At 52.4% G+C, this 25,865-nt stretch overlaps 3 protein-coding genes across 5 annotated transcripts; 2 read left to right on the top strand and 1 right to left on the bottom strand.

Moving 5' to 3' along the window:
- Positions 1-2,230: 2,230 nt before the first annotated feature.
- Positions 2,231-7,147, top strand: ICAM2 (intercellular adhesion molecule 2). The gene is made up of 4 exons (XM_015235197.3): positions 2,231-2,330; positions 4,051-4,317; positions 5,453-5,773; positions 6,470-7,147. The coding sequence occupies exons 1-4, from the start codon at positions 2,270-2,272 to the stop codon at positions 6,649-6,651; spliced, it is 831 nt and encodes a 276-aa protein (XP_015090683.3). The 5' UTR covers positions 2,231-2,269; the 3' UTR covers positions 6,652-7,147.
- A 68-nt stretch (positions 7,148-7,215) lies between these two features.
- LOC140686179 (proline-rich protein 29-like) lies at positions 7,216-10,920 on the bottom strand. Of its 2 annotated transcripts, none has more exons than XM_072939414.1 (6): positions 10,483-10,919; positions 10,125-10,200; positions 9,860-9,966; positions 8,070-8,299; positions 7,838-7,908; positions 7,216-7,647 (listed from the first exon to the last, which is right to left on the bottom strand). In XM_072939414.1, the coding sequence occupies exons 1-6, from the start codon at positions 10,795-10,797 to the stop codon at positions 7,619-7,621; spliced, it is 828 nt and encodes a 275-aa protein (XP_072795515.1). In that variant the 5' UTR covers positions 10,798-10,919; the 3' UTR covers positions 7,216-7,618. The 2 variants fall into 2 exon arrangements, 1 of the variants encoding a protein (XP_072795515.1); XR_012059787.1 differs by having other exon boundaries at positions 7,629-7,647; positions 8,064-8,299; positions 10,483-10,920.
- A 5,106-nt stretch (positions 10,921-16,026) lies between these two features.
- Positions 16,027-25,621, top strand: LOC140686178 (serine/threonine-protein kinase/endoribonuclease IRE1-like). Of its 2 annotated transcripts, XR_012059786.1 has the most exons (6): positions 16,027-16,268; positions 17,325-17,452; positions 19,969-20,092; positions 20,516-20,583; positions 21,051-21,729; positions 24,704-25,621. XR_012059786.1 is itself a non-coding variant. In XM_072939413.1 (5 exons), the coding sequence occupies exons 1-5, from the start codon at positions 16,100-16,102 to the stop codon at positions 21,261-21,263; spliced, it is 702 nt and encodes a 233-aa protein (XP_072795514.1). In that variant the 5' UTR covers positions 16,027-16,099; the 3' UTR covers positions 21,264-22,595. The 2 variants fall into 2 exon arrangements, 1 of the variants encoding a protein (XP_072795514.1); XM_072939413.1 differs by lacking the exon at positions 24,704-25,621 and having other exon boundaries at positions 21,051-22,595.
- The last annotated feature ends 244 nt before the right edge of the window (positions 25,622-25,865 follow it).

Genomic DNA, 25,865 nt, shown 5'->3' with positions numbered 1-25,865 from the left:
ACACTGGTGCACAGAGCTTTACAACTAGTGAGTCCTGTTTTTAGGTTCACTTTTTCTTTTAATAGGGTGTTTCTTTTTTAATGTTGAGTTGTATGATTCTTTGTATATTTTGGATATGAGCCCTGAATTGGGTATACCATTTGCATATATCTTCTCCCACTTAGTAGGCTGCCTTTCCATTTAGTTGCTAGTTTCCTTCACTGTGCAAAAGCTTTTTACTTTGATGTATTTATTTATTTTTGCTTTTGCTTCCCTTGCCTGAGAAGGCATACCCAAAAAATATTCCTAAGGTGAATGCCAAAGAGCATGCTGCCTGTGTTTCCTTCTACAAATTTCATGGTTTCAGTTGTTACATTCAAGTCTTTGATCCATTTTGAGTTTATTTTTGTATATGATGTGAGAAAGTCATTTAGTTTGGTTTTTTTTTTCATTTTTTTCTCTATGATTTATCATAACATTTTGTGTATAGAAAGTCATTTAGTTTGACTCTTTGCATGTAGCTGTTGAGTTTTTCCAACACTATTTATTGAAGAGGCTATCTTTTCCCCATTGTTTCTTCTTGGTTCCTTTGTTGTAGATTAATTGACCATATAATCTGGGCTTATTTCTGAGCTCTGTTTTTGCGTCAGTACCATACTGTTTTGATTATTGTAGCTTTGTGGTATTGTTTGAAAACAGAGAGCATGATACCTCCAACTTTATTCTTCTTTCTCAAGATTGCTTTGGATATTTGGGGTCATTTGTGTTTCCATACAAATTTTAGAATTCTTTGTTCTAGTTCTGTGAAAGTTGCCTATGGTATTTTGATAGGGATTGCATTGCATCTGTAGATTGCTTTGGGTAGCATGTTCATTTTAATAATATTAATTCTTCCAGTCCATGGGCACAGCATATCTTTCCATTTGTAGTTGTCTCCCATTTCTTTCATCAACTTCATGACCGCCTTCCTAGGTATGTGACCCTGGGAAAGTCACTTAATCACTCTGGGCCTCAGTTTCCCTGTCTGTAAGAGGGGGCAGTAAGTTGGAGGTTGATTAATTAATATGTGTAGAGTGCTTTGTCAGTAATTGTTCACTGTTGTATTATTGTTGCTATTATTTTTGTTTTGTTATTATTATTCTGACCCGGCAGAAACCACAGTCTCCACTATAGCAGCACCCACTGTCTGAGGCCCTGGGGCCACCCCCTTGGCATCTAGCTTGGGTTGGAGAAGTATTTCCCGCATCCTATGTGGCATCAGATCCCTGGACTAGGGTTACAGCTCCACCCTTTCCTCCATCTTTTCTGGGCATTTTCCTGAAGCCCAGCGGCACCATCCAGGGTCTTCCCTGACCTGACATCTACACACAGTAATAACAGCCTTTGACCTCATTAGCCAAAGAGAAGGGCATGACCTCACCCCACCCTCCCAACCCAGGAATGGAGTATGGCCTGAGTCCCCAAAACACTGGGGCGTCCCTTTGGAAGGCCGAATCTGGGGTGCCCCTAAGAAAACAAGCAAACCTTCTCCTCTCCTGCCTTTCCCAAGCCCTGTCAGTCCCCAGGGCTCCAGGCATAACTGGGGCCAAGAAAACTGGTGTCGTGATCAGAAGCCTCCAGGGAAGGCCCTCCAGACCATCAAATTCCCCTGTCACCTGCTCACTGCTTCTGGGGAGGCCCTCAGTGCTAACATATCCTGTCTAGCAACACACTGCAACTCCTCAGGCCCTGAGCCCCGGGATCAGGTCTCCCTGTCTGGAGTAGGGTGCCTCATGAGCCAGGCCAGGGAAATGGAAGCTGGGGGTTTGGGCCCCAGCCAGCTTGACCCTTGGTACCTCTGTCTGTAACAGTCCAGACTGCTGGGGAGCTACTGTGGGAGCATTTCCCTCAAGGTGTCCCTGTATCAGCTGAGTCAGGGGCTGGTTGAATTGAAGGCTGAGCAGGGTATCAGGGTTTCAGTAGACTCATGCTAGGCAGGTGACCAGAGCACCAACAAACCTGCCCAGGACTCTCTGCCTGCTGAGCTGTGGTGACCGTCTGTCCTGGACCTGGGACCTGACTTTAGGGCGTGTGCCAGGAGGACTAGGTTATGCCCTCTGCCTCCTGGCTTCTTACAGACCACGTGGCTTCCTCAGGACCGCTCAGATAATAAGATGAAATGCAATCACCAGCGCACAGAGGCTGAGGGTTCCGGGCTATGACTCCAGGCCACCAGTCCCTGACCCGCGCCCTCCAACTCTCTCCAGGTAGTCCTCGGCTGTTTCCTGTGAGCCCTTGGACACCGCTCAAGATGTCCCCTTTTTGTTGTTGGGGACTGTGTGTGGCCTTTCTCACCCTGCTCTGCTGCCCAGGTGAGCCAGCGCCTGGGGTTCCTGACTGGCATGTGCCAGCCCAGAGGGTGGGGTGCCTGTTCCCCTGGCTTTGGGCGGGAGAGGGGTCCTGGTCCAGAAATCTCTGAGGCTTTGAGTCCAGCGGCCACCCACCGTGGGTACAGGATGCTGTGCCAGCCTGGCTTCCTGTGACCCTGGGCAGCGGGTGGGGGTTGTGGCCTTTTGGATGCCCGGTTATTTGGGCCCCACAGCTTCCTGGCATGTGGATGTGGCAGGCTGGAGGCCGAGGTGAAGGGAGACAGAGTTCAGGGGAAGGTGAGGGCACGCCCCAGCTGGTCGGCAGATGTGGCCTGGCGGACAGCAGAGGGCATCGCCTTCTGGATCAAAAGTGAAAATGAAACCTCTTGCAGTGGGGTGCAGGGGACAGAAAGGAAAAGGCCAGCATGTGCCCAGCAGTCTATTCTGGACAACCCGCCAGGTGCTTTTCATGAAAACCCAGCCCACATGACAGATGGGGAAGCTGAGGCTGAGAGAAAGGAAGAACCTTGCACAAGGCCACACAGCTAGTACCTGGCAAACTCAGGATTCAAATCTAGTTCCCTATTCCTGCAAAGCCCCTCTCTCGCCCCTTCATTATGCTATTAGTTGAGGGCTAAGAGGGGGCTTGCCGGTGTGGCGGGAGCATAGGACACAGACAGACCCAGCTCGCTGGGATCGAGCACCTTCAGGTCATCACTTGGTGGGGGTTGAGCGCCCAGGGCCCTGTCTTCATACATGAAACACTTCTTGGCTCTACGCCACACACAGGGCATTGTGCTGACACAAAAGGAAACATGCAAAACCTGGGCCCTGCCCTCTAGAAGCTCCAAAGTGTCTAAGGGAGAATCAGCATGAATATCAGTCATTTGCAAGAGGGTCCCATTCCCTTCTAGTCACGCCTCCCCTTGCTTTCCTCTTCACTGAGCTCCAGCGATCCTCGTCTCCTCTGGCCTGGCCCCGGGGTCTTTGCTCTGGCAGTTCCCTCCACTTGCAGATCCCTGCTGGGCTTTCCCAGGGCCACCCCTGGCCCTGCCACCGGCCATCCACCACAGCTTCTTATCTTTGCTCAAACACTGGTGTTTCCATGAGGCCTGTGCCGACTACGCTGTTTAACGTGGCAACCCCGCCCCGCTCCCTGTTTCCTTTCCCAGGCGCTTAACCACCAACTGACAGGCTGCCTATTTCACTTGTTCATTATCGCCTGTGTCCTTTACTACAGCTTGAGCTCTGCAAGGGTAGGGTTTTGTGCGCTTTGGTGCCTGTTGGATCCCCACAGCCTAGAAGTGCCTGGCACACAGCTGGTGGTCAAAAAGGATTTGCAGAGGAAGGAAAGAAGGGAGGGAAGTGTCAATCCCACAGCCATGGAGGCTCAGAGGACACAGTTCACCTCCATTTCAGAAGAGGAGACATTTGATCTGGGCCTTGAAGATCCCTCAGAGTGGAAATAGATGTGCATCAGAAAGACTAATCTGGAGGTGACAGAGCTGGAGGAAGAGCAACCAGAGGCAGGGAGCCCACTGTGGGGGCAGCCTCCTTGGTCTTGACACCAGGCGATCAGGTCTGAACAAGGGGAGAGGACCAGAGGGGCCATCCCTGGCCTTTCTTCTCGGACCCCTCTCCCTTGATCAGACTGGCAGCCATGGGCGGCTCTACTGGGCAGGGCAGTGGGGACACCTGCTGCCCAATGTTTCTTGTCTTCCAGGGTGTAGTGAGGAGGCATTCGAGGTACGTGTGTCACCAGAGCAGCTGATGGTGAAGTCCGGAGGGTCTGGGGTGATTAACTGTAGTACCAGCTGTACCCACCCTAGCAAGGGTGGTCTGGAGACCAGCCTAGACACAATTGTCCTTCAAAAACACCAACAGTGGATATCGTTTATGATCTTCAACGTCTCCCAGAATTTGAGTATGCGTTGCTATTTCTGGTGCTCCGGGAAGCTGGGGTCCAAGAGTCTCAACATCAACATGTTCTGTGAGTGCTGTGTTGCGGGGCCCCCTCCCCAGGCCACAGCCCATGTCTACTGGGTATTCGCAGAGCCGCTGTGTTCTTGCTGCTGACTGCTCTCGGTTTGGCCCCCACTTCCCTGGGCTCCTGGGGTGACAGGGAGCAGGACCTGGATCAGGTGCTCAGCATCTGCTCACACCCTCCCCTGAACTCCTTGAGGCAGCTAGAACCTGTTTTTAAGGTTTGCTTACAGAAGGGCAATCCAAGCAAGACTAAGACAAATCCAAAAGTCACTTCCCATGCAGCAGGACAGTCTCCTCCCAGCTCAGTCGCACCCCCAACACCAGGACACCCCAAATCCCAGCACAAGCAGCGTGGTGCCTGTCAGGAGCGCTGGCACACTCTCCAGTAGCCCTTTCCCCTCCTGGAGAAAAGGTTGAGGCACCACCGGTGGTTGTATCTTCCTCTGAGGGCCCTTGGCAAAGGTGTGACCATCACACAACCTGCCCACAGGCTACAGAGACCTTGGATAAGCCAGGAGTCTCTCAACAGCTCGGCACCAAGGGTGGTGCTCAAGTCCTCATTACCATCATCAGTGGATCAAAAGAGGAGGAAGATGCCCTAAGTCTAACATATTGTCCTTGGGTGACGGGGGCAGGTTATTGTAGTTCAAAAAAGAACCAAGGGATTACTGAGTTTGATGGAGAAGGATAGAGGTGGCTGACTCCAGCCTGCACCTCTTAAGAATCTCACAATTCATGGCCCAGTTCCCGTGAGTACTCCTTTGGAAGTCTCCTTCAACATAGTTATCCAATCTGTTTAACTTTTGAAATTGTATTTAAATTCCAGAGAGGAAGGAGACAGATTCAAACTTTGCATATCCTTCTAGTTGGTTGTATTACAGATTCTGGAGCTTTTCCTTGTAGACCCCAGGCCCCCTCCATTCTTGTCCATTCCAGAAATCGTCATGTCCGGAAAACAACCACCCAGTTCCTCCTTCAAGCTGACCTGCTTCCTCCTTCCTCTCTTTACACTGCAGAGCAGGCCAGGCCCCAGCCCACTTCCTGAGAACACGTCGTATCAGGGGATGGTCCTGGCTGAATGGGGCCTGCTGCTTCTGCACCCCTGTCCTGACCAGACCTGCCTTCCTTCTTCCCTGCAGACCCTCCAAAGCAAGTGCTGCTGAAGCTGCAGCCCATGCGGGTGCCCGTAGGGAGCCCGTTCACCATCGAGTGCAGGGTGCCCTCCGTGGCGCCCCTCGAGGGCCTCACGGTCACCTTGCTCCATGGCACTGAGGTCTTGCACAGCCAGACCTTTGAGGGGACAGCACTTTCCCCTCAAGAGGCCATGGTCACGTACAGCGCCGAGGCTCAGCTGGAAGACAGCTCCCACAACTTCTCCTGCCAGGCCAAGATGGACCTGCGGTCTCGCGGCGTGAAGGTCGTTGACAGCGTCTCAGACTCCCAGGCGCTGGAGGTCTATGGTGAGGGGGAGCCCCCAGAGGAGGCGGAGGGAGACAGTTCACGTTTCAGCCCCTTGGAAGAAGAAAAAGCCATCGCCCTGCTCTCTGCTGGCTCAGGGGGAGGCTCCCATGGCCCCACACTTGTCCAAGTCTTTCCTCCGGCTCCATCTCCTCCCTGGAGCTCTCTCCAAGCTGCAAGCTTAGACCCCAACTAGTTGCTCGACCATTAGTGAGCTGTGGGAATTTGAGCAAGTCAAGCTCCTCTCTCTGGCCTTGGCCTGACTCCACAATGGGAAATTTGGCCTGACTGACCCCATAGGTCCCCTGGAGCTCCACCGTTCTGTGACTCTAGATGGCCAAGATGTTCCATGTCTTCACATGGTTTGATACAAGCACCCTCATCTCCGCTCAGGGAGGGGATTGGCCTGGACCATGCCACTGTCCAGGCCATAATGTCCAGGAACCACATGCTGGTGCCAGGGGCCAGTACCAAGGGGACATCTGGGCCCTGGTGGTCTGACAGAGGCCTGGCTGGTGGCCTGGACCCTACTCCACCTTCCCCCTAGTTAATACCCAACTTGCCACTCATGTCTGCAACACAAGGTGACTGCAGGGTGGACGAGAGTCAGGTGGGTGATGGGTGGACCTCTGCTCCCCCTTAGGCTGTGACGCCTAGGACCAGAGGACTTCTAAGACCACTGTCCCCTCCCTCCCCAGAGCCTGTGCAAGACAACTGGGCGGTGATCATCGTGGTCGTGTCGGTGCTGCTCCTGTTTGTGACATCCGTCCTGCTCTGCTTTGTCTTCGGCCAGCAGGGTAACCAGAGGCGGAGAGGTATCTACAGGGTGCAGGCTACTTGGATGAGGCTGAGAGGGACCCACCCAGCACAGCCTGCCTGAGCTGCATGGCCACTGGAACTGAGTGTGGCTCCTTAGGGTTGTGGTCCAGCCCTGGCTGAAGGACTGTGACAAGCAGCAGAGGACTTGGGGACATTTACTTTCCTAGTCCGAACACAGACCCCTGGACTTAACGCCATGCCTCAGTCTCCTCCTGGGAATGGCCAGGAAGAGGACCCACCAGTCCTGCCTGGACTTCTGTCTCCAAATGTCTCGTCAGCCTCCCTCCACCCTCTCCTTCACAGGGGTCTTCCAGAGCCCCAGCGAGCCCAGGCCCTGGGTGCCTCCATGCTGATCAGCCCAGGCACCATTCACTCACCCTCATCAGCCCTGAGTGACTCATTCCTCCTGGGGGAGGGTGGGGGAGACACACACTGGCCCAGAGGAGCAGTGAGACACTGTTCCCCCATGGCCCTCTGGAAACACAGGCGACTTCCCGTTGGAGCAGGACATGGCTCTGACCTCTCCTTTCTGCCAACAGAGCCAGGTTCCAGATTAAGAGTAGGAGCCCTGAGGGTCTCCCCCATCACTGGGCCTTCAGAGAGACATGGATAACAAAAGCCCTCCTGTCCTCTTACCTCCCGCTCCTTTATTGGGCCAAACTGAGATCCTGCAGCCCTGGCCATCCCAGAGGGAGGGGAGGGGAGGAGGTCGAGGGGGGCATCTGGTTCCCAGGCCTTCCCTAGCCCAGGCAGCTGTCAGTGGGGCAGGATTCGGCCATTCATGCGGCTTCCAGGACCTGGGCACTGCTCTAAGGGGCTCTCCCTCAGGAGCAGAGATCCGGCTGGTTCAAGGTCTCCCTGGAGTGGAGAGGGGACTGATTGACCTCAGGGAGAGGGAGAGGGCCTGGTTGCAGTTGAGGGGGTAAGAAGGGCTGTCAGGCGTGAGTGCAGGGTTGGCACACGGAGTCTTCAGGGCTGTTTCCAGCCTCATGATGAAGCTGGTGTGATCCCAGGGCCATGGTCTGTCCTCACGGTAGGCTCTCGGCATCATAGTAGTCTGGGGGGAGACAGCACCCTCATCTTGACTCCCTCCTGCTTTCATGGACCCCAAGGAGGAAAAGGGAAGGGGACAGGCCAGTTGCCTGCCAGGGACAGAGGGTCCCCCGCCACATACAGGGCACGTGATCCTATTGATCTTCTGGTCCACCCCTAGGCCTGGGCCCCGCTGACATCCATCTAGTACCTACCTGAAGCTGGGGGTACATCCGCACCCACAGTCTCTGTGGCACTGGGGGGTGGAGGTGGGGGCACGGCTCGCCTGAGATGGGGATGAGAAAAGAAAAACCCTAATATCAGAGGCCCCAGGGTGGCCCCTGGAATTTTACCCACAAGTATCTCCACCCTCAGCCCCTGGCCACCTCTTCCAGCCCAGCCTGGCAGCACCCAGACCCCGCCCCCCTCAACCTCACTTACATCTACCTTTTCCCAGAGGCAGGGGTATGGTGCTGAACCCTGGCTGTGTCCTGCAAGTAGGACTGATGGAGGGGAGGGGAAATTAGAGGAGTTGGCCAGGGGAGCAGGGCTCCCAGATCGGGGATCAGGCAGGGCAGGTAGTGATGGTGGAACACCAAAGGGCCTTCCTCCTGAACCCTCATCTCTTCCTCCTCCTCCTCCTCCTCACACTGCTCCTGTTGATCTTCCAGGTAGACCTGGGGATTGTGCACAAAGGAACAGGAGAGGATATAGAATGAGTCTCCACTCCTTGAAACCACTTCCCCAGATACACTGCAGAAAATGGCTACTGTTCACTGGGACTTTACTACTGGCAAGCAAGGCGCTTTGGAGACACTGTTTATTTCGCAGGTGGGAAAACTGAGGCTCAGAGGTTAAGCAACTTTTCTAAGGTCACTCAGCTAATAAGTGGCCAAGCAGGGACTGGGGGAATCCAGGTATGACTCCAGAGCTGGGGCAGGGGGACCAGCAAGCTGCCCCTCGTCTCACCGTGTTATGGATTCTGGGTCCTAGGACTCTTTAATCAACAGAAACGGATAAGAGGCTAGACAAGAAATTCAGGCTGGGAATGCACTGGGAACAACAAACAGGTGCCCTTGGTCGCTCCCCCAGGAGGCTGGGCTGGTTTCTTAGATGGTGAGACGGTGGGGGCTGATCGGTGGGTCTGGCTGCAGGGGTGGCCTAGGTGGTCTGCTCACCCCCTTGGTGGTGCTGTGTGCAGGCATCATGCGCAGTTCCCTGCTTTTGGTCTCTAAACCAGAGACATGAGAGTTGATTTGTGACCTTTTTGCATCTTATTGTTCATCATTGCCCCGAGTGCGCGTGCGTGCAGTTATTTTGTGCCCTTTGTAGTTTGTGCCTTTTATATCCTGTTGCTGGAGGAGACATTTGTCTAGGTGCAAGCACTGCAGTAAAGGGTCCCAGGTCCCAGCCTATGTCAACCCTCAGTCCCTGGACCCACTTATGCCTCACTGGTGACGGGCTGGCGCTCATCCCAAGGGCCCTGTGAGGGCCTGGGGGTGAGGGCCAGCAACAGCTTCTCAGGGTCTCCCTCAGCCTGGACACCTCTGACCAGCCCCTCCTGGAAGCCCTCTCTACTCAAGCTGATAGGTATCCTCTTTCCACCCAGCTGTCACTTCTCCAGACCTCTCAAGGTGCCCAGCACTGGTTGACCTCCTGACTCAGCCCCTGCCAGCCTGGATGGTGGAGACACTCCTCACCTCCTCCAAGCATCAGAATCCTACCTGGCTTTCAAGGGCTGGTTCCAAGGCCACCTCCTCCTCCTCCAAGGACCTTTTCCTCATGCCCCAACCAGGTGGCACTCACACTTTGTGCCAATCACAGCCAAAGTTGCCTTGTATTCACAGTCATTCATGTATTCACTCACTTGTTCAGCAAATATCAGTTGAGCCCCTAAAAGAATCAGGCACCCTGTAGGGCCCAGTACAATGGTGCCTGCCCTCCTGGGCCTGCAAGCCAGTGGGGGCGTGCACTGCAGAAAAACCTTGAAAACAAGATCTGAGTGGTCTGTATTTTGGGACCGCCCTCTACTGCCACCCCATGGAGGCTGACACGGGGCCTGACACATAATAGATGTCAAACAGACCCAGCAAGATAGGTGTGGGCTGTCTCTGGCTCTTTTGTTGTCTGGTCCTTTTTCTCAAGATTGGGGAATCCCAGATGGCTCCTCATCTCTGGACCTGCAGATGGACGGCCCAGTGGCCCACCCCCTACTCCCCCACCCCCAGCCCACGCACCTGAGGGCGGGGCCAGGCAGGCCAGGGGTTGAGTGCTGCTGTCACCTGGCCAGTCAGAAGCAGCTGGTGCATGTGTGCATTCTGCAGCAGCATCAGCTCCAGCAGGCCTAGAGGACCAGAGTTCAGCAGGTCCATGCCAGGCCTCTCTCTGCCCTTGCTCCGACCCTAGGGCCTTTTCCCCAGTGACTAGCCAGGGGCGCGGAAAGGGGCGTGCAGCAAGGACAGGCAGAGGTGGGTACAACGTGGAGAGATCCCGGAGTCTCACCTTCCTTCACGCGGCTCTTCTGCGGGGATAGAGGTGGGATGGCCCACGGGAGGGGCTGCAGCATGGTCACCCAGGGCTGGGGGAGGGGGAGACTCAGTCAGGCTCGGTGGGGAAGGAATGGGGACCACAGCCTCACGCTGAGTTGCCTCCCTAACCCCCCAGGAGCCGCATTTTCCTCTTTGTGCCCGATGCCCCGCAGCTCTCTTGTCTCTCCCTGTCTGGCTTGGGTCGCTCTCCTCACTCACCCAATAGGGCCCCACCCGAGGTTTAGACCCTCCCGAGACAGCTCCCCAACCCAGCCACCCCACCCCTGGCCTCCGGGGTAAAGGTAGGCTCCGCTCCCCGGCTCAGCCTTCACCGTCAGGGCTGCACGCTGTGCTGGGGGATGACCCCAGCTCCCTCCAGTCCCCGAGGCCATGACCAGCTGTGGTGGATCAGGGTTACCTTGACGACGCTGGGCGACGCCAAAGTCTCCATCGACGCATGCGCAGGTCCGCCCATGCTCCGGGCGCCTGCGGCTTTCACCCGATATCGCCGCCTCCCTCCCTTCTCTCTGTACCTCTGCGACCAAGGGTCCCCGAGGACCCTCACCCCCTACCCTCGGAGGCCCGTCTCTTTCCCGATGTCCGCCTCCAAACCCCTGCGCCTGGGCTCCCTGTGTATCGCGTCCCATCCCTCGCTGTACCCCTTATTCTTGCGCATCCCTAGCATGGGGACTCTGGTTGGTGTTAGTTGAGTGAGTCCGTGAGTGACTAGGGAGGCCCGCCCGAAGTCAGACACTTGGTTTTCCGGTTCTAGAGCCCAGTTGACTAGAGATAATGAGTTAAGCAGGGATAGAGAATTCTGTAGGAGCAGGCTTGGGTGCAAGTGGCAGGTGAATGAGGAGGGCATAGGATCTGCCCCCTGTCACTCTGAATCAGAGGGCCATCCTGCGGATCCAATAGTGGTTTCTGGAGCAGACCAAGGAAGGAAACACTAACCAAGTTTGCAGCAAAGTCTGAGCCGTGGCCAGAAACAGGTGGCTGGCCCCTTGACTCCCTGCTTGTAACTGTTTGCTCCCTGGTTCGTGATCAAGGGGAACCGCTTCTCCAAAGACGTGGAAAAGTCTGGGGAGTTTCACACCAGTGCCCGCAGTGTCCCTCATCCTGGAAAAATTACCAGAGCATTCATTCTTCAGACAGGAAGTTATCGAGGTCTTCTTTGTTTAAGAACACGTGAAAAGAGATATCTGTTTCGGCATCTGTGACCATCCTAAGGTAGACCCTGAGCAGCAGCCAAAGAAAATCCTAACAGGAAGCTGGGATCAGCACCCTTGAGTTGCTCTTCCCCTACCCTTCACTTCCATTCAGCTCCCCTTCCCCGCAGTCCTGGTGTCCCACCTCCTCCTTTGTACCTTAGTCCCTGTCTCCAGGGGCCAGGGCCTGTGGGCAGTGCATTAGCTGTCCCTGTGGGTGTGATGGCTTCAACAGCAACACCAAGCTGAGATCAGCCACACTGGTTCCAGTGTTGGTTGGCAAGTGAAAACATATCCATGAAAGGAGAGCAAACTTACAAGTCTGTGCAAAATCTCCTCTGAGGGAGATATACAGGAAGGGATCACAAAAGAGAGCACTCAGTCATTGAAGGATAGAATTCCGAGGGTGGTGGGGACCCTCGCAGTGTGGCAGGGCGAGGGCAGCCCAGGCTGGGGACACAGCCTGGGCAAAGGCACAGATGCAGGAATGGTCAAGGCCTTAAAGACCCAGTGGCTCGCACTGCCAGGCTGTGGAAGAGGAGCTGGGCAGAGGGCAGTCCCAGCGGCCCAGGCAGGCATAGGTCAGACTCCAAAGCCAGTTTATAAAGTTAGGCTTTGCGGTGTGGGTAATGGAGAGCTACGGGTGGGTTTTGAGCAGGAGAGACACAAGGGATGACGTGTGCACAGCCATGTTTTAGGAAGACTGATCTCGTTCCTCACATCTTTCTGTCAACCAGAATGAGAACATATGTGTGATGGGGTTGTCCTCCCAGTGGAAGACTATGAGCCATTGACAATTTTGGTGTGCAATACACTGATTAAAGTGGAATGATGTCCAAGGCAGTCGAGCAGAACAATCAGAAAGCATAGTAAGATCTAATTTGTGTTTTAAAAATTATATGTATATATGCATGTGTGTATGTGTGTGTGTTTGTGTGTGGAGAGAATGAAAGAGGGAAAGAGGGAGGGAGGCAGGGAGAGAGGCAATTACGGAGAAGCTGTTAGGGCCGCCCCATCCACCAGCCTACCCACTTCTCCACTCCCTCACACTGCTTCCTAGGACCTCCTTCCAAATAAATTATTTGCTTCCAAATCCTTGTCTCAGGTTCTGCTTTGTGGGGAGTCAAACTAAGATATCCACCTCCCACTTTCTCCATATCTGCCCCAAGGCTGCGGAAAAGTGCTGAGAAAATCTATTGTAAAAGCTGCCTGATAAATTTGTGTTCAGTGACGTGAAATGTGGAAGTAGACATTGAAGAACATTTGTGTGGGAGTGTAACACTCATTGGATTAAACTGAGGCAAAGCTGGAGGCAGGGAGGCCAGCCAGGAGGCTGCCACCCTCATCCTTTAAAGGAAGCCCAGAGTAGAGGGAGAAGGCTGTGGAAAACCAGCAGGAAACCTGTGGGCTACTTGTCCTGCCTGCTAGTATTTCCTTTGGGGTGCTGAATAGGCCACCTAAACCTTTTCCATTTCTTCCTACTGGGGACTCTTATTTATGTCTCTGGGGTGCGGGTTGTGGGTTTTTTTTTTAAGTGTCCCAAGAAAATAGTTATGGAAATATCTCCCTGTCGCCTTGGTAAACGTATTCCTGGAAATAAGCTAGACGTGAAAAAAGACTTCTACTCAAATGTGTTCTTTTTAAGAGTGTAATTTTTAGGCGTTGAAAGTGGAATGCTGTCCAATGTCCTATGATAGGGAAATAGGTATGCAAATAAAGACAATTCACTCAAAGGAGGAGTGTGCAGACTTTAAAAACCAGGGAACTGGAAAAATGGGCTCCCCCCTCTTCTCCTCAAATCGAAATGGAGATAAAAGGATCCTTTTAAGCTTTCAAGTGGAAATGTCAGTGTGTCTTTTCTGTACAGATGAGGAAGTGCCGAACAGAAAAGAAAAGCTGTTGGAGTCCAGAGCCTTCCCCTCTTGGGATCCCTGGAACTGGGGGAGCCCCTGTTGAAGCTCCCAGAAAATCACGCCAGACGAACTGACTCAGGGAAGAAACTGACTCCTCAGGCCAGGGTGTGATGAGGCCAATTTCTGAGGGTCTGGATGCAGTTTTCTGACAGGTGATTCTGCTTTGCAGAATTCTTTTGTTTGTGGGTGACTGAAGTTCAACTGAAACCACCTTAAGGAAAAGAGATTTTGGGGGCTCATGTAGGGAAGAATAGTGATGGAGTTGGCTCATAGTTTAACTGACTCAGGTGTCTTCAGGTCCCTCCCTCCCTCCTTTTCCTCTCTCTGCATGGTGTTCCCTCTTCCTACAGACTGATTCTTCTACTTGTGGGAGACACACCTCAGGCACCTCCAGATGTACTTCAGTTACTCCAGACAAATTCAGACAATCCCAAGGAGAGATTATCTTTCTTTTGTATCAATACATAGAAGTCCCCAGGAAGGGCCATGATTGGCTACGGTTGAGTCACACATGCTGCTTTTGGACCAAGCACTGTGACCAAGAGGATTGGCCAGACCTCGGTGACATGTCCAGCTCCATGGCCAGGGCAAGGTGTAACCGGCAACCCCATGAGAACCACATATTTGAAGTATGGGAGGAGCCGTTCCTAAAGGCAAGGAGGACTATTGTTACCAAGAGAGGTATTCATTCCCCTTGTGCTGTGGGAAACAAGGCATATTTAACACACAGCTTTTGTTTTCCCATCAACCTGATCCCTAATCCAAATGGCACCCTGTGCAACTTAGAAATATTAGCCCCTTCCTCTAGACATTTTGCTACCATTTTCCAGAAAATGACCATCTTAAATATACTGATCTATAATGACTACAAAGGTGATAGGTGTCCAGAATTGTGCAGTGCCCAACCCATACAACTAAATGTAGCAGCCCTGCCTCCTCATGGGGTATAATTCCCTTCAATGATGTCAATCCCTCATTAAAGATGGTCTTATTCCACAGAGCTTTGGGCAGTGGCAGGCAGTGCCCATAAGGGCAGAACCATAATTGGGAATGACGGCTGCCTCCCACTGCCTCCCCTCAAGTGCCCACAGACAGAGCAGTGTGCTGTCAAGGGAACAGTGATCAGGAATGCCAGACAGTGGCCAGCAGCAAAGCAAACTGGAGTTGCAGCAGGGTCGGGAGTGATGAGAGGGACGCCGAGGAACAGCTCTGGTGAGACAACGTGGGAAGGATCTGAGATAAAATATTTGCTTTTCTGTGATTGCTGGAAGAAGCAAAGAAGAGGCAGGGGCCAGCAGTCACTGGAATACATTAATGATAATATACGTGCAAAATTTCAGGTCAGTGAGAGCAAAGTAGGATAAAGACCTTCGGAGAGAAAATACCAAGGCTCACACCTCTTAGGGTGGGAGGAGATGGAACTGTGGGAAGTCTGGCTATAGCAGGGACTTCTCACACCACAGCCAGGCCTGGCCCCCCGGGAGGGGCTGGGCAGTGCTGAGGCTGTATCCACGGAGAGTCACTGAGAGCAGAGGGGCTCTTTTACCCACCGCTAGGACAGTGGGTGACCACTCGCTGGGCCTTCCTGTGGGCCTCCCTCTGCAACTCTCAAAGGCCTCTCTGGCCTCGGCTCAGTTTGGAGCTCTGGCTGCCAGAAAAGACCACGGCAGTGATGGGTATGGGAGACTGCGGGGAGCTTTAGGGGACAGTTACTCTGAATTCACCCAGGCATTCTCTCCTCTGCCGGGAGTGGGCGCTGGTGAGCGAGCTGAGATGGGTCATTTCTCAACACGTCCACTAGGGGGCACCACAGCCCCAAAGTGGAAAGTGAGGGAGGGGCGCTAAAGTAACCTCTCCCTCCCTCCAGCATATCCCCTACCCAACCTCTGAGGGACTGATGTCTAGCCAGCGGGGTGAGGGGAAGTGGGAGTGGAGAAATGACCCTCAAGACTGATGTGTGATCCAGATAAACAGCATTCTGTGTGTGTGTGTGTGTGTGTGTGTGTGTGTGTGTGTGTGTGTGTGTGTGATTTGTGGATTTGGGTATACAGATAGGCATACACTTGATAAAAATCTATTGAACATAGGTCACACACGCACGTTCCTCCTGTAAACACGGGATGGTTTCACGGGATAAGTAAGAGCTGTTATCAAATGTCAAAATGACCTCACTGGAAAGTTGTCAAATAATCTCTTTCTGGGGCTGTTTTTGCACCAAAAATTGTTGTTTCTATTTCGTTTATTAATGAAGTTTTAAGACTGATCCTGTGTGGCACCATGCTAGTCCTGGGGATCCGACAGGGAAGCTGACACACCAACATCCTTGCTGCAAGGAGTTCCATGCTGGCTGGGTAAACAGTAACTAACAGAGAGGTTGATTTGCAAACTAAGTTCCTGCTGCTCCATTCTTTGGCCATTGAATAAACCTGTGCTGTTCCAGTCCCACCACTCCCACCCCCCAACCACAGAAAAAAGGAATAATAGCAGCTAGGAGAGAGAGTCCTGTGGGCCCGACACTGGTGTGAGTCCCCATTTCCACAGATTAACTCACTCAGGCTTCACAAGAGCCCCGTGAGGTTATCCTCATCTTATTGTCGTGGATGGCGAGGCACAGAGCCAGTGGCAGAGCCGGCGTCCCAGGCGGTCTTCCCCAGGGCCCAGTTCTCCCCTGGGAGCACCAGCACATGCAGGGGGCCCTGCACTGCTCTGAGCAATTGCAACACATTAGCCAGTTCTCCCAAGACACCTTCAAGGTGGCAGAAGCAGCAGCAACACCCCCTGCTCTCCCTGCTGAGTAAGAATGAGATTCCTCCACCTGACAGCCTCTCATGCACCATGTTTCTTTTCAGACCTACACGGTGGACATCTTCTCTGCGGGCTGCGTCTTTTACTATGTGATATCTGAGGGCAGCCACCCCTTTGGCAAGTCCCTGCAGCGGCAGGCCAACATCCTCCTGGGCGCCTACAGCCTCGACTGCCTGCAGTCCGAGAAGCACGGTGAGCGGCGGCGGGTGGGAGGGTCAGGGTGGTGCCCGCTCTGTGTCCCTGGAGGCGCTTCTTCCCAGCTGCTCTCCCGGGGGCCTCCGTGAACTGACACCCCTGTCAGAGGCTGGTGGAGGGCGGGGTAGGGGATCCTTTGTGGACTGCCTTCTAGAGCCGAGCAGCTCCAAGGTCCATTCAGTGCACACGATGACCCGAGCAAGGCCTCTGTTTTCCAGCTTTTGACTTGTGAGGGTTAAAAAAAACAGTGTGAGGTCCCTCCCTGCCCCGGCAGTTGGGGAGGCGGAATGTCCATGCTCCTTAAACCGGACTCACGTGTGGGCCTGCGGTCAGCAGGTGCGGCCTGGGCTTGGGGACGACAAGCTGGGTCGTTGCTCTCCAGGCACATGGGCCAACAGGTCTTCCTGACTTCAGGGTTTCTTGCATTATTGTTGGGCCTGGTAATCACGGTTGGCATTGTAATATATTTTCTTCACACAGGCACCTCACTGCTGCCTTTTTTAAAAAAGTACAACTAATTTATTGTTTTGTTCATGGATTACTTTCCCTTTATCCTTGGAGACAAAACAGCTTAGCAGAAAGGCCGATAATCCCTTTATACAGTGATGAACGACTGCTGTTAATACCTTTCTATATAAATTATTTCTAGATATTGGCTATCTAGACATGTGTGCATATTTTTGTAAAAAATGGGTTAAAAGTACACGCTGTCTTGCAGCACATGCATTTTTAAACTTCATCTTGAATATCTCTGCATGTTGATCCATATTCAGCCAGAGTGTTGATTTGGTCACTCACAGTCCAGTGAGTGGAGGCACAGTGGTGCTGCCCGGGCCTCGGACATCGGGGTCTCCAGTCACTCCTCTCCCCGAACCGCACCGCCAGTCCTCTCCGTCAGCTGAAGTTTGGCACAAGGTCTCACTTCCGCTATTGGAATGAGTTCCTTTCAGGAGCCTGGAGTCGGAGGACTTGGAGACGTTGTTGAGGTTTAGTGATTTGCTGGCGGCCGTTGGGAGGAAGTAACAAGTTGCACGTGTGTTTCCTTCTCCGTAGAAGACGTCATCGCCCGGGAACTGATAGAGAAGATGATCGCGAAGGATCCTCAGAAGCGCCCGTCTGCGAAGCACGTGCTGAAACACCCATTCTTCTGGAGCCTCGAGAAGCAGCTCCAGTTCTTCCAGGTGGAGATATTTCTTTTCTTTGTCAAAAATCTTCATTTAAACATTTTCCAATTTTTTTCCAGAAGTTATATAGCAAAGGGTGTAGCATGAAACAAATGACCCGTAATCCGATAACTGAGAGATGACCATGGTTGACATTTTAATATATTTTCTTCGTACAGGCAGACCTTGGGGATCTTATGGTTCAGTCCCAGAGCACCGTCATGAAGCAGATATCGCAATAAAGCGAGTCATACGAACTTTTTGCTTCCCTGGTGCATAAAAAAGTTACGTTTACACTATCCTGTAGTCTGTTAAGTGGGCCATAGCATTATATCTAAAAAATAATGTACATATTTTAATCAAAAAATACATTATTGCTAAAAAATGCTAACCATCATCTGAGCCTTAGGCAAGTCGTAGTCTTTTTGCAGTAGTAACATCACTGATCAAAGATTACAAATCACCATAACAGGTATAACAGTAATGACGTTTGAAATACTGTGAGAATTAGCAAAATGTGACACAGAGACATGAAGTGAGCAATTGCTGTTGGGAAAATGGCACCAACAGACTTGCTGATGCAGGGTTGCCACAAACCTTCAATTTGTTTTAAACAGAAAAAGGCAGTATCTGTGAAGGGCACTGGAATGAGGTGTGCCTATATATATAAATGTGTGATTAGGGTCAACTTGTACAGATAGTTTTGTGTCGTTTTTAAAATGTATATAATATTTAAGTATTTTTCCACATTAAATTTCTAAAATCTTTACGACTATACTCTTCTGTCATATGGGTGAACCATAATTGAAAACCTATATTATGAGAACATTCAAATACACAAGTACAAAAGTAGAGGAAACACTATAATGGACTCTCATTTATCAGCCAGCTTCAACAAGTATTAACTCAACCTCTGCCCTCTCTCCACCCCGTCTGACCCCAGATTATTTGTAAGCAAACCTCAGGCATCATATAATTTCATTCAAGTTTCATAAATATAAACATTCCCTTACTTTGGATTTTTTTTTCCTATCATCTTTTACTCAGTCTTTGCCCAGATCTCTTTTTCCTTCAAATAGATTCTGAGAGGTTACGTGATAGGGTCATCAAATATGCTCTCTGCTGGTGCTTTGACTATTCTGAGGCTTTGTGATTCTGCCTGATGGCTTTGTGAAAAGATGACGTGTTTCTGAAAGTCTCCCTGGTGTGAGTTCAGCAAAACTCATCCCAGCGCATCCTTCCCAGCGCACCTGCTCTGAAAGGCAGGCACTGGGGCAGTGCTTTTCCGCCTGGGCCTTGGCCAGAGCAGAGCTTGGATTTGGAAGTGACTGTCAGGCTGTCCCGGAGTCTCACTAGAGCTGTGGCCATGGTGGGGCCCCCAGGATGTAAGCTCCTTGAGGGCAGGAGCATCTGATTTCCGGATTTATCACTGTGTTCCTACTGCCTGGGGTACTGCCTGGTCACTATTTGGATGGATTGGGAGGGTGACGCTTCAATGCTGTTCCCCATGGCAGCAGTGGGTACGTATAACAAAGAGCAAGATTGATCACTGTGTCCCACGGAATGTAACATGAAATTTCTGAGGTCAGATGTCTTCAACAGGTCTCCGAAAACTAGCCAGGTCACTTTGATGATGACAAGATGTCGAACAGAAATAAAACTCACACACGGACCTTTCCCCTACGAGGGGTTAGGACGTAAACTCTTAGTATCTCCAAGTCACATGTCTTGGCTTCCGTCCATATCACCAGCTGTACCGGCTTTGCAACTGAGAACCATGTGTCCCCAGCATGCCCCAGTTGACCATCAATCCCCTCAAAGGCTTTCCTTTCACAATTGCAAGTTAGATGGTCAGACGACCTGGCTTTGTCTCCATTGCAGAAAGAAAAGACTGCGGTCCACATGAGACCGCTGAGCATTTCCTCAGCTGTCGGTGGAGCTGCCCTCTGGTGGGGGCTCGGAGAGGTCCATGCTCAGATGTGTCCCTCAGACACGGGGCAGGATTTACGTCCAGGGCCGGGGCCTCCGGAGCCCACGCTCTTGTCACCAACATCCTCCCCTAAAAGAGGTCTGGCTTCACCTGTCTTTTCTGATTGTTTGTATGAGGAGTGACAGCCCACCCTGAGGCATGGATTGGAACATGTCCTGTGTCAGTGGGTAGACAAAAGTCACAGGACAGAAGTCAGAATGGACTGTTTTTCGTTTTGTTTTTGGTGCCTTGACGAACACAGATAAGACAAGGGGCTCTGTGAGGACTCTGGTGCATGTGAAGCACGGTCAAGGCCTTGTGCGTCTGTGTGTGTCTGCTGTGCAGAGCTGTGCGTCTCTGGTGGCAGCTCCTTGGAGAGCAGCAGACGTGGTGGCCCCGGGGGCAGCATTAGCGGACGGCAGGGAGATGGCAGGATGCTTGCCACCCAGCTCTGGGCCCGAGACTCACACAGCAGTGACCAGTTGGCTGCTTCAGTGTGCCCATCCCCCGGCTCTCAGCACCTCCGCACACTGACCGTCACCTGTCGCCCTTGTTTCCCTCACAGGATGTGAGTGACCGAATAGAGAAGGAGTCCCTGGACGGCCCGATAGTGAAGCAGCTGGAGCGGGGCGGGCGGGCCGTGGTGAAGATGGACTGGAGGGAGAACATCACCGTCCCCCTGCAGACAGGTGATCCACGGAGCCCTGGGCGTCCGGGTTGGCAAGGTGTTTGAATAGCCGTTTCTGAGAAGCACATGTGGAAATGGCAACTCCAGGCGGCTGGGGCTCCAAAGGCCACTTCTGGGGTTGAGGCTTTTCTGTGGTTCGGATACCGATCAGACTGTTACTCTGACGGGTGTTCCGTTTGGTCTCTCAGAGTGACAGGTTAGTGACAGGCTGTCAGTGGTCATTTCCAGTTGTACGAGCGATCAGGAGGTGGAATTCGTACTCACGCTGCTGCCCTCGGGTTCAGTCTGGGAGATGCTCCGGTGCCCTGAGAGGATGGAGTTAGGCTGTGTTTCAGTCTGGTGGCTTAATCCCCAGGAGCCCCAGAAATTGTTTTCTTTTGAAAGCTGTGTATTTGTTACATCGCATTCCTTGTGTTTTTCCTAGATCTGCGTAAATTCAGAACCTATAAAGGCGGCTCCGTCCGAGACCTCCTCCGGGCCATGAGAAATAAGGTGAGGGCCGTGAGCGCTGGGCTGGCGGGGCCCACAGCACAGCTGCCTCCTCCTCGTGTCCCTCCTCTGTGGGCCCCTCCATCCACACTGGAATCGTGACCTCAAGAGGCTGGGAGGCTTTGGCCGCAAGGGAAAAATTAGAGGCTCTTTGTCCCCTAAGTGGATTTTCCCTTCAGGGGTGTTGAGGTGGCGGGTTATGCTCTGGGAAGCGGGCTCTCTGGGGCCCCCTACCGGCCCCAGGAAGCTCCCTCTCCCGGGACCTGCCCGCCCTGGGCCTGGCCCGCGGCCCCTCCCCGCCTCGGAGCCCCGGCCCCCCTCCCCCCAGGAGGGGAAGAGGCGAGGGGAGCAGATAGGTTGTTCCTTTACCGAGACCCAGCTAACGTTCTGTCTGCCTTGAATAAGAGGCTCTTGCCAGCGTTCAGCGGGCTTCCTCACCGCTGACTCCGGTGTCTGTGTCCCGTCTGCAGAAGCACCACTACCGGGAGCTCCCCGAGGAGGTGCGGGAGACGCTGGGCTCCCTCCCCGACGACTTCGTGCGCTACTTCACCGCCCGCTTCCCCCACCTCCTCTTGCACACCTACCGGGCCATGGAGCTGTGCTGCCACGAGAGACCCTTCCAGCCTTACTACTCCCTCGAGCGCCCGGAGTCCCGGCCCCCCATGACTCCAGACGCCCTCTGAGCCGGGCGGCCTCCGTTCTGGTGGCCCCCGCTGTGACTGAGGGCCTGGTCTCCACGGGCCTCACTCAGCCTGACGCCTCCCAGCTTAGCAGGGAGACCAGGCTCCGAAGCCAAGTGCCTTGAGCTGGCCGCTCTGCAGCCGGCAAAGGAGGGTGCTGACCCCTCCTGACCTGCGAGGGAGCTGGGAAGATGTTGGCCCTGAAAGCTTTACAAAGGGGGGGCCGTCCGCAAAGGAGGGCCGGTCCCAGAAGCAGCAAGAGGAGCACCCTCTGCCTTCTCCGGGATAAACTCGCTTCACAACTTGCGTTTCTTTTTAAACTTCCTGTTTGATGTCAACCTATGGGCCTTCAAGGAAGAGATGAGGGTATCCTCAGTGTTGCCTAGTGCTGGGACCAGGAGCATCTCTTTTGGACCAGCTAGGCCGAGATGCACCAAGTGCAGCCTCTGCTAGAAGCAGGGCTCGAGAGGTGAGGGTGCCTGGGAGGAGAAGGATGTTCAGAGGGTGTCGTCCCCCGGGATCGGAGATGCCTTACCGATCACAGATGTGCCCACAGTTTACGAGGTCACTGTAACCAGTGTTTCCTCGGGAGCAGGGAGAGCCTTGAACATGGGGTGGCACGATGTCAGGACAGGTCAGCACTGCGCGCTGGAAGGTGAGGCCGAGCCTGCGGGTCTCTCAGAAGCGAAGAGGGCTCTCTGTCCTGAGGCAGCTGTGGCCTAGCACACAGGTGGCCTTTGGTAGATTCATGTGCTGGGCCACCTGGGGATGTTTAGGAGCATTTGGGGGCAAGAGTTGGTAAGTCCCCTGGCCACCAAGGAGAGCAGCTCAGAACCAGGCAGGGACAGGCCTTAGGACTGGAGGGGAGCAGGCCAAAGGGACATTCGGCCACCCAGGGAGAGCTCTGGCCAGCAGGTAAGCTTTGAGACTGCTCTATCCCTGGGGCCAGCAGGACAGGCCAGGGGGTTGAGAGCCGAGGCCAGGGTCACCACATGCTTCGTGGACAGGCTTCTATGTTTCTCTCAGCAGATTTTAATGACTTTATATTTTGATCATAGTGTAGAATGCTACATAAGCGTGAGCTCAACTTCACTTGAAGCTTACTCATGAGGAAGTAATGCAAGAAATATGACACATCTTCTATTTTATGTGGTACCCACAGTCCCGTTCCCCTCCAGAAAGAGTGTTCATACGCAGAACATTCTCTGATGCTGAAGAGTTAAATGTTACAGCAACACTATATGCATGTGTGAAGTAACTTCAAAGTAATATTTCTAAATTATGTCAATACCATGGGGTTTTTTCCCCCTAAAATTAATACAATTTTTAACTTTAGTTTCAGTCAAAAATTTCTGTCTTCTCTACCGAGAGCCTTAGAGGTTAAATGCAATCAGGGTACCAGTAAGGAAACGTTTTCCGTATACTTTCTGCAGCCGGGGGAACGGATCATTGCAGTTCGGTCCTGGTGAACTGAGACTCCACTCAGCTACTGTCGAGGTTTGCTGACTGGCAGAGAAATCACTGTTTCTTCTTCTTGTGAGATGTTTCTGGTGGTGTATTTGAATGAAGGCTGTTCCTCAAAAACGCTCATTCTGCCTTCAGAGAACTCAGTTCCCTTCCTTTCCTAATACCTAAAGTCACTCTTTTTTCTCCTTTAATGTTATCCTACATCTTTAAACCTCATCAGTTACCTCTCTTAGACCTTGGACCCCGGCATCCTCTGTGGGCCCCGTGGTGTCTTGTGCACACTGTCCGTTTTCCAGGATCAAAGCCAGTCAGTCTTCCTCTCCCCGCTCTGACTCCCCGAGCCAGCCCCTGCCCCTCCCCGCTGTTCTCCATCCTGCTCTGCAGGTCTCTCAGCTGCCAGCTGGCTAGATGCTGAGCCAGTCCAAGCTGAGTGACTTAAAGGAACACGCCAGCTCTCCGCGAGGTTGGGGGGCAGCTGCCTTGCCTTCTCCCTGCTGCTGAATGTTGTCTCGGGGGGAGCCAGGTCATTCCCCGCAGCCCAGGATTTGTGTCAGCTCCCTGTTTTGGCCCAGTTCGTCTCCAGAAAAACTTTTTAAAAAAATCCCTTTTCTGCTTATCATACCAGTTTTTAAGCATGCAACTTTCCCAAACTCATTTATTCAGAGTAATTCCTTTGAGCGCTCACTGTGTCAGCTGGGCAGGACGCAGGTGAACAGAACAGGCAAAAGCTCTGTTTCATAAGAGCTGATGAGACAGAGAGAGAGAGAGAAAGAGCGGTGAGTAAATGTCAGCACCGCCAAGAAAACTCGGGAGTAGGGGGGGGGTGCCCTGGGGGTTTGCACCGATTACATCTGGCCAGGTTGCCTTCTGTCCTTCTTCCCTCTGTACCGTTAGGAACCCCGTCCCCTGCCTTTAGGTGGTGTGAAGAGTTCTCATGTGGGCACTTGTCATGGGAACACCTTGGGCAGCATGTGGCTTATGCTGTTCTGGTTTCTAGAATTCTGGTGTCCTGTTGTGCTTGGTGCAGGGGGAGGGTATCTTTCTTTTGCTAGAAGAGGGTTCTGCTGCCTGCTGCGTCCTGCCACAGCTGAACTGTTTGATCTTTAGTAAGGTTCCTGGAAAGCTGTTTGACTTCGTAGAGGTACACCATCTTCATTTTTTAAGACACATTTTAGTCGCATCTGGTAGGAATCCCAGGGACACCATAATTTGTTTAAATCTTGCGTGGAGCCTTGTATTGACTCTGTCTTTGGCGCACCTGCCAGAATTCTCTTGTTGCTTCTTGAGTCCTTTTAACTTCAGTTTTCGAACAGCTCAACCGGTCACTAGGCACCAGAGCGTTTGCACTTTTGGGAATCGTTCCTGTATTTGATAAGTCACTAAACCATCTGGAAACGGAGGTATAAGATCCTGGGTGCAAAGGTCCTCTCCCACCTCCCCGTCACTCACTCAGTCCCTTGTCCTCATAGGTTCTTCCCAGGGAGACGTCACTCCGACCCATTACATGTGTCATAGTGGAAGATCCCCAGGTTAGTGGGTCCAGCAAAGTACTCGCCTTCCACCAAGTCTAGAAGAAGGGTCCTTAGCAGAGTTCACCCTGATCCTGTGGGTGAGGTTTTGTGTGAATGCAATTCGTTTGTCAGTGAGATCTTCCTCACTCATTCAAGAGATGAGCTGGTGGCTGATCTGACTGCTCCCGCCGATGTGGTTGTAGGGCCTTCTCCTCTTGGCCACTTTCGTCTCAGCATTTGGACGCTGACCAGGCCTGCATTTCCCGGGGCTGTTCTCATCCTGCATCTCTGTTCATCGGACCCTCAGCCTTGAGGTCGTCCAGGAAGGTGGGCTGGTTCCACTTCCGCAGCCTCCTCAGGCTGGAAGGCAGACCTCAGTACATCTGTAAAGAACCTCTTCACATTCTCTTTAGCGTTCTCTCTGCTCACGCAGTTTCTGAACTCCCTCTTCTTCCTATTCCCCAGTGTTCCTCGGCCACCCTTCACCGTCCTGAGCAGTCATTTCAGCTGACCGTGGCCTGGCGCATCGACCTTGCGTGGAAGGAAGTCACCAGGTGTCCTGTCCAGATGAGCCAGAATCCCACCTGCCAGGGCTGGGCCTTACCTTTTAAACCACAGGGTCTACTCTTCCTATACTTGGCTTTCTTTCTGAAACAGTGATTTCCCATGAGTAACTGCTTCTGATTTTTGTGTCGGCACTTAAATCCTCTCTGCATTCATTGGAAAACCACAGACAGCATCTGCGATGAGCCGCCCCCTGGAGCAGCCTTAACCGACACTTCCAGCCAAAGTCCCCACCCCGCTCGCCTCACCTGGGCTGTGTGTCTGGCGGGTACAGTATTCCTTTTCAGTAACCCAAAAGCTGTGACGGGGCAGTCCCCACCTACCTAGAAAGCATTACCTGTCAACTCCGCAGCACTCTCAGATGCAGACCTTATGTAGTGTTCCTTTTGCAAGCACCTATTTATTTAACCTATTTATATTATTTAATTTTTACTCTGAATTGTATCCAGTGACAATTGCACTTGCTTAAAGCACATCAGATCTGTTTTGGACAACACCCCTGACCATTTTAAAACTGGAAAAGGAAAAGTTATACTGTATCCTTCCATGGGATGGACGCCTTACAGTAGTTTTGTCATTAAAGGGTGAATAATTTGGTCGGGGTGAAAATACTAATTTTTGAGTGATTTTTAAAAAAATTCTGTGCCATTGTGTCTTCTCTGTGAATGGTTAATTGTTTAATGGATATGTGTTAATTGTGTGATACAATCCTCTTTGTGGAACCTAAAACCCTCTTTTTAGCTTTATATTTTATAAACTGCCAGATTGTACAGTTTTATGTATTTTTAAAGCTTGATGATGTGAGGGTAATTGTCTAAGTTAAACAGCCTATTTTTGTACCTCTTGTACAGTTTTATAATTCTGTTGATTGATGAAGGCATCTTCTGTTGAGCCAACCACAAATAAAGGTAGTTTTAGATTTGGAAGCCAGCTGCATCTTCTTACAGACTTTCCCACCCCTCTCAGACCAGGGGCTGCTCTTGGCTGGCATCCCGGTAGGGGTTTGGCTGGTGAAGGTGAGCACCTGGCAAAGCAGGGGGAGGACAAAGGGGAGGGTGAGCTT

Source organism: Vicugna pacos, chromosome 16 (genome assembly GCF_048564905.1).
Source record: "Vicugna pacos chromosome 16, VicPac4, whole genome shotgun sequence".
NCBI lineage: Eukaryota > Metazoa > Chordata > Mammalia > Artiodactyla > Camelidae > Vicugna > Vicugna pacos.
The sequence above is the reverse complement of the archived record's forward strand: the minus strand, read 5'-3'. Positions and strand labels throughout refer to the sequence as shown.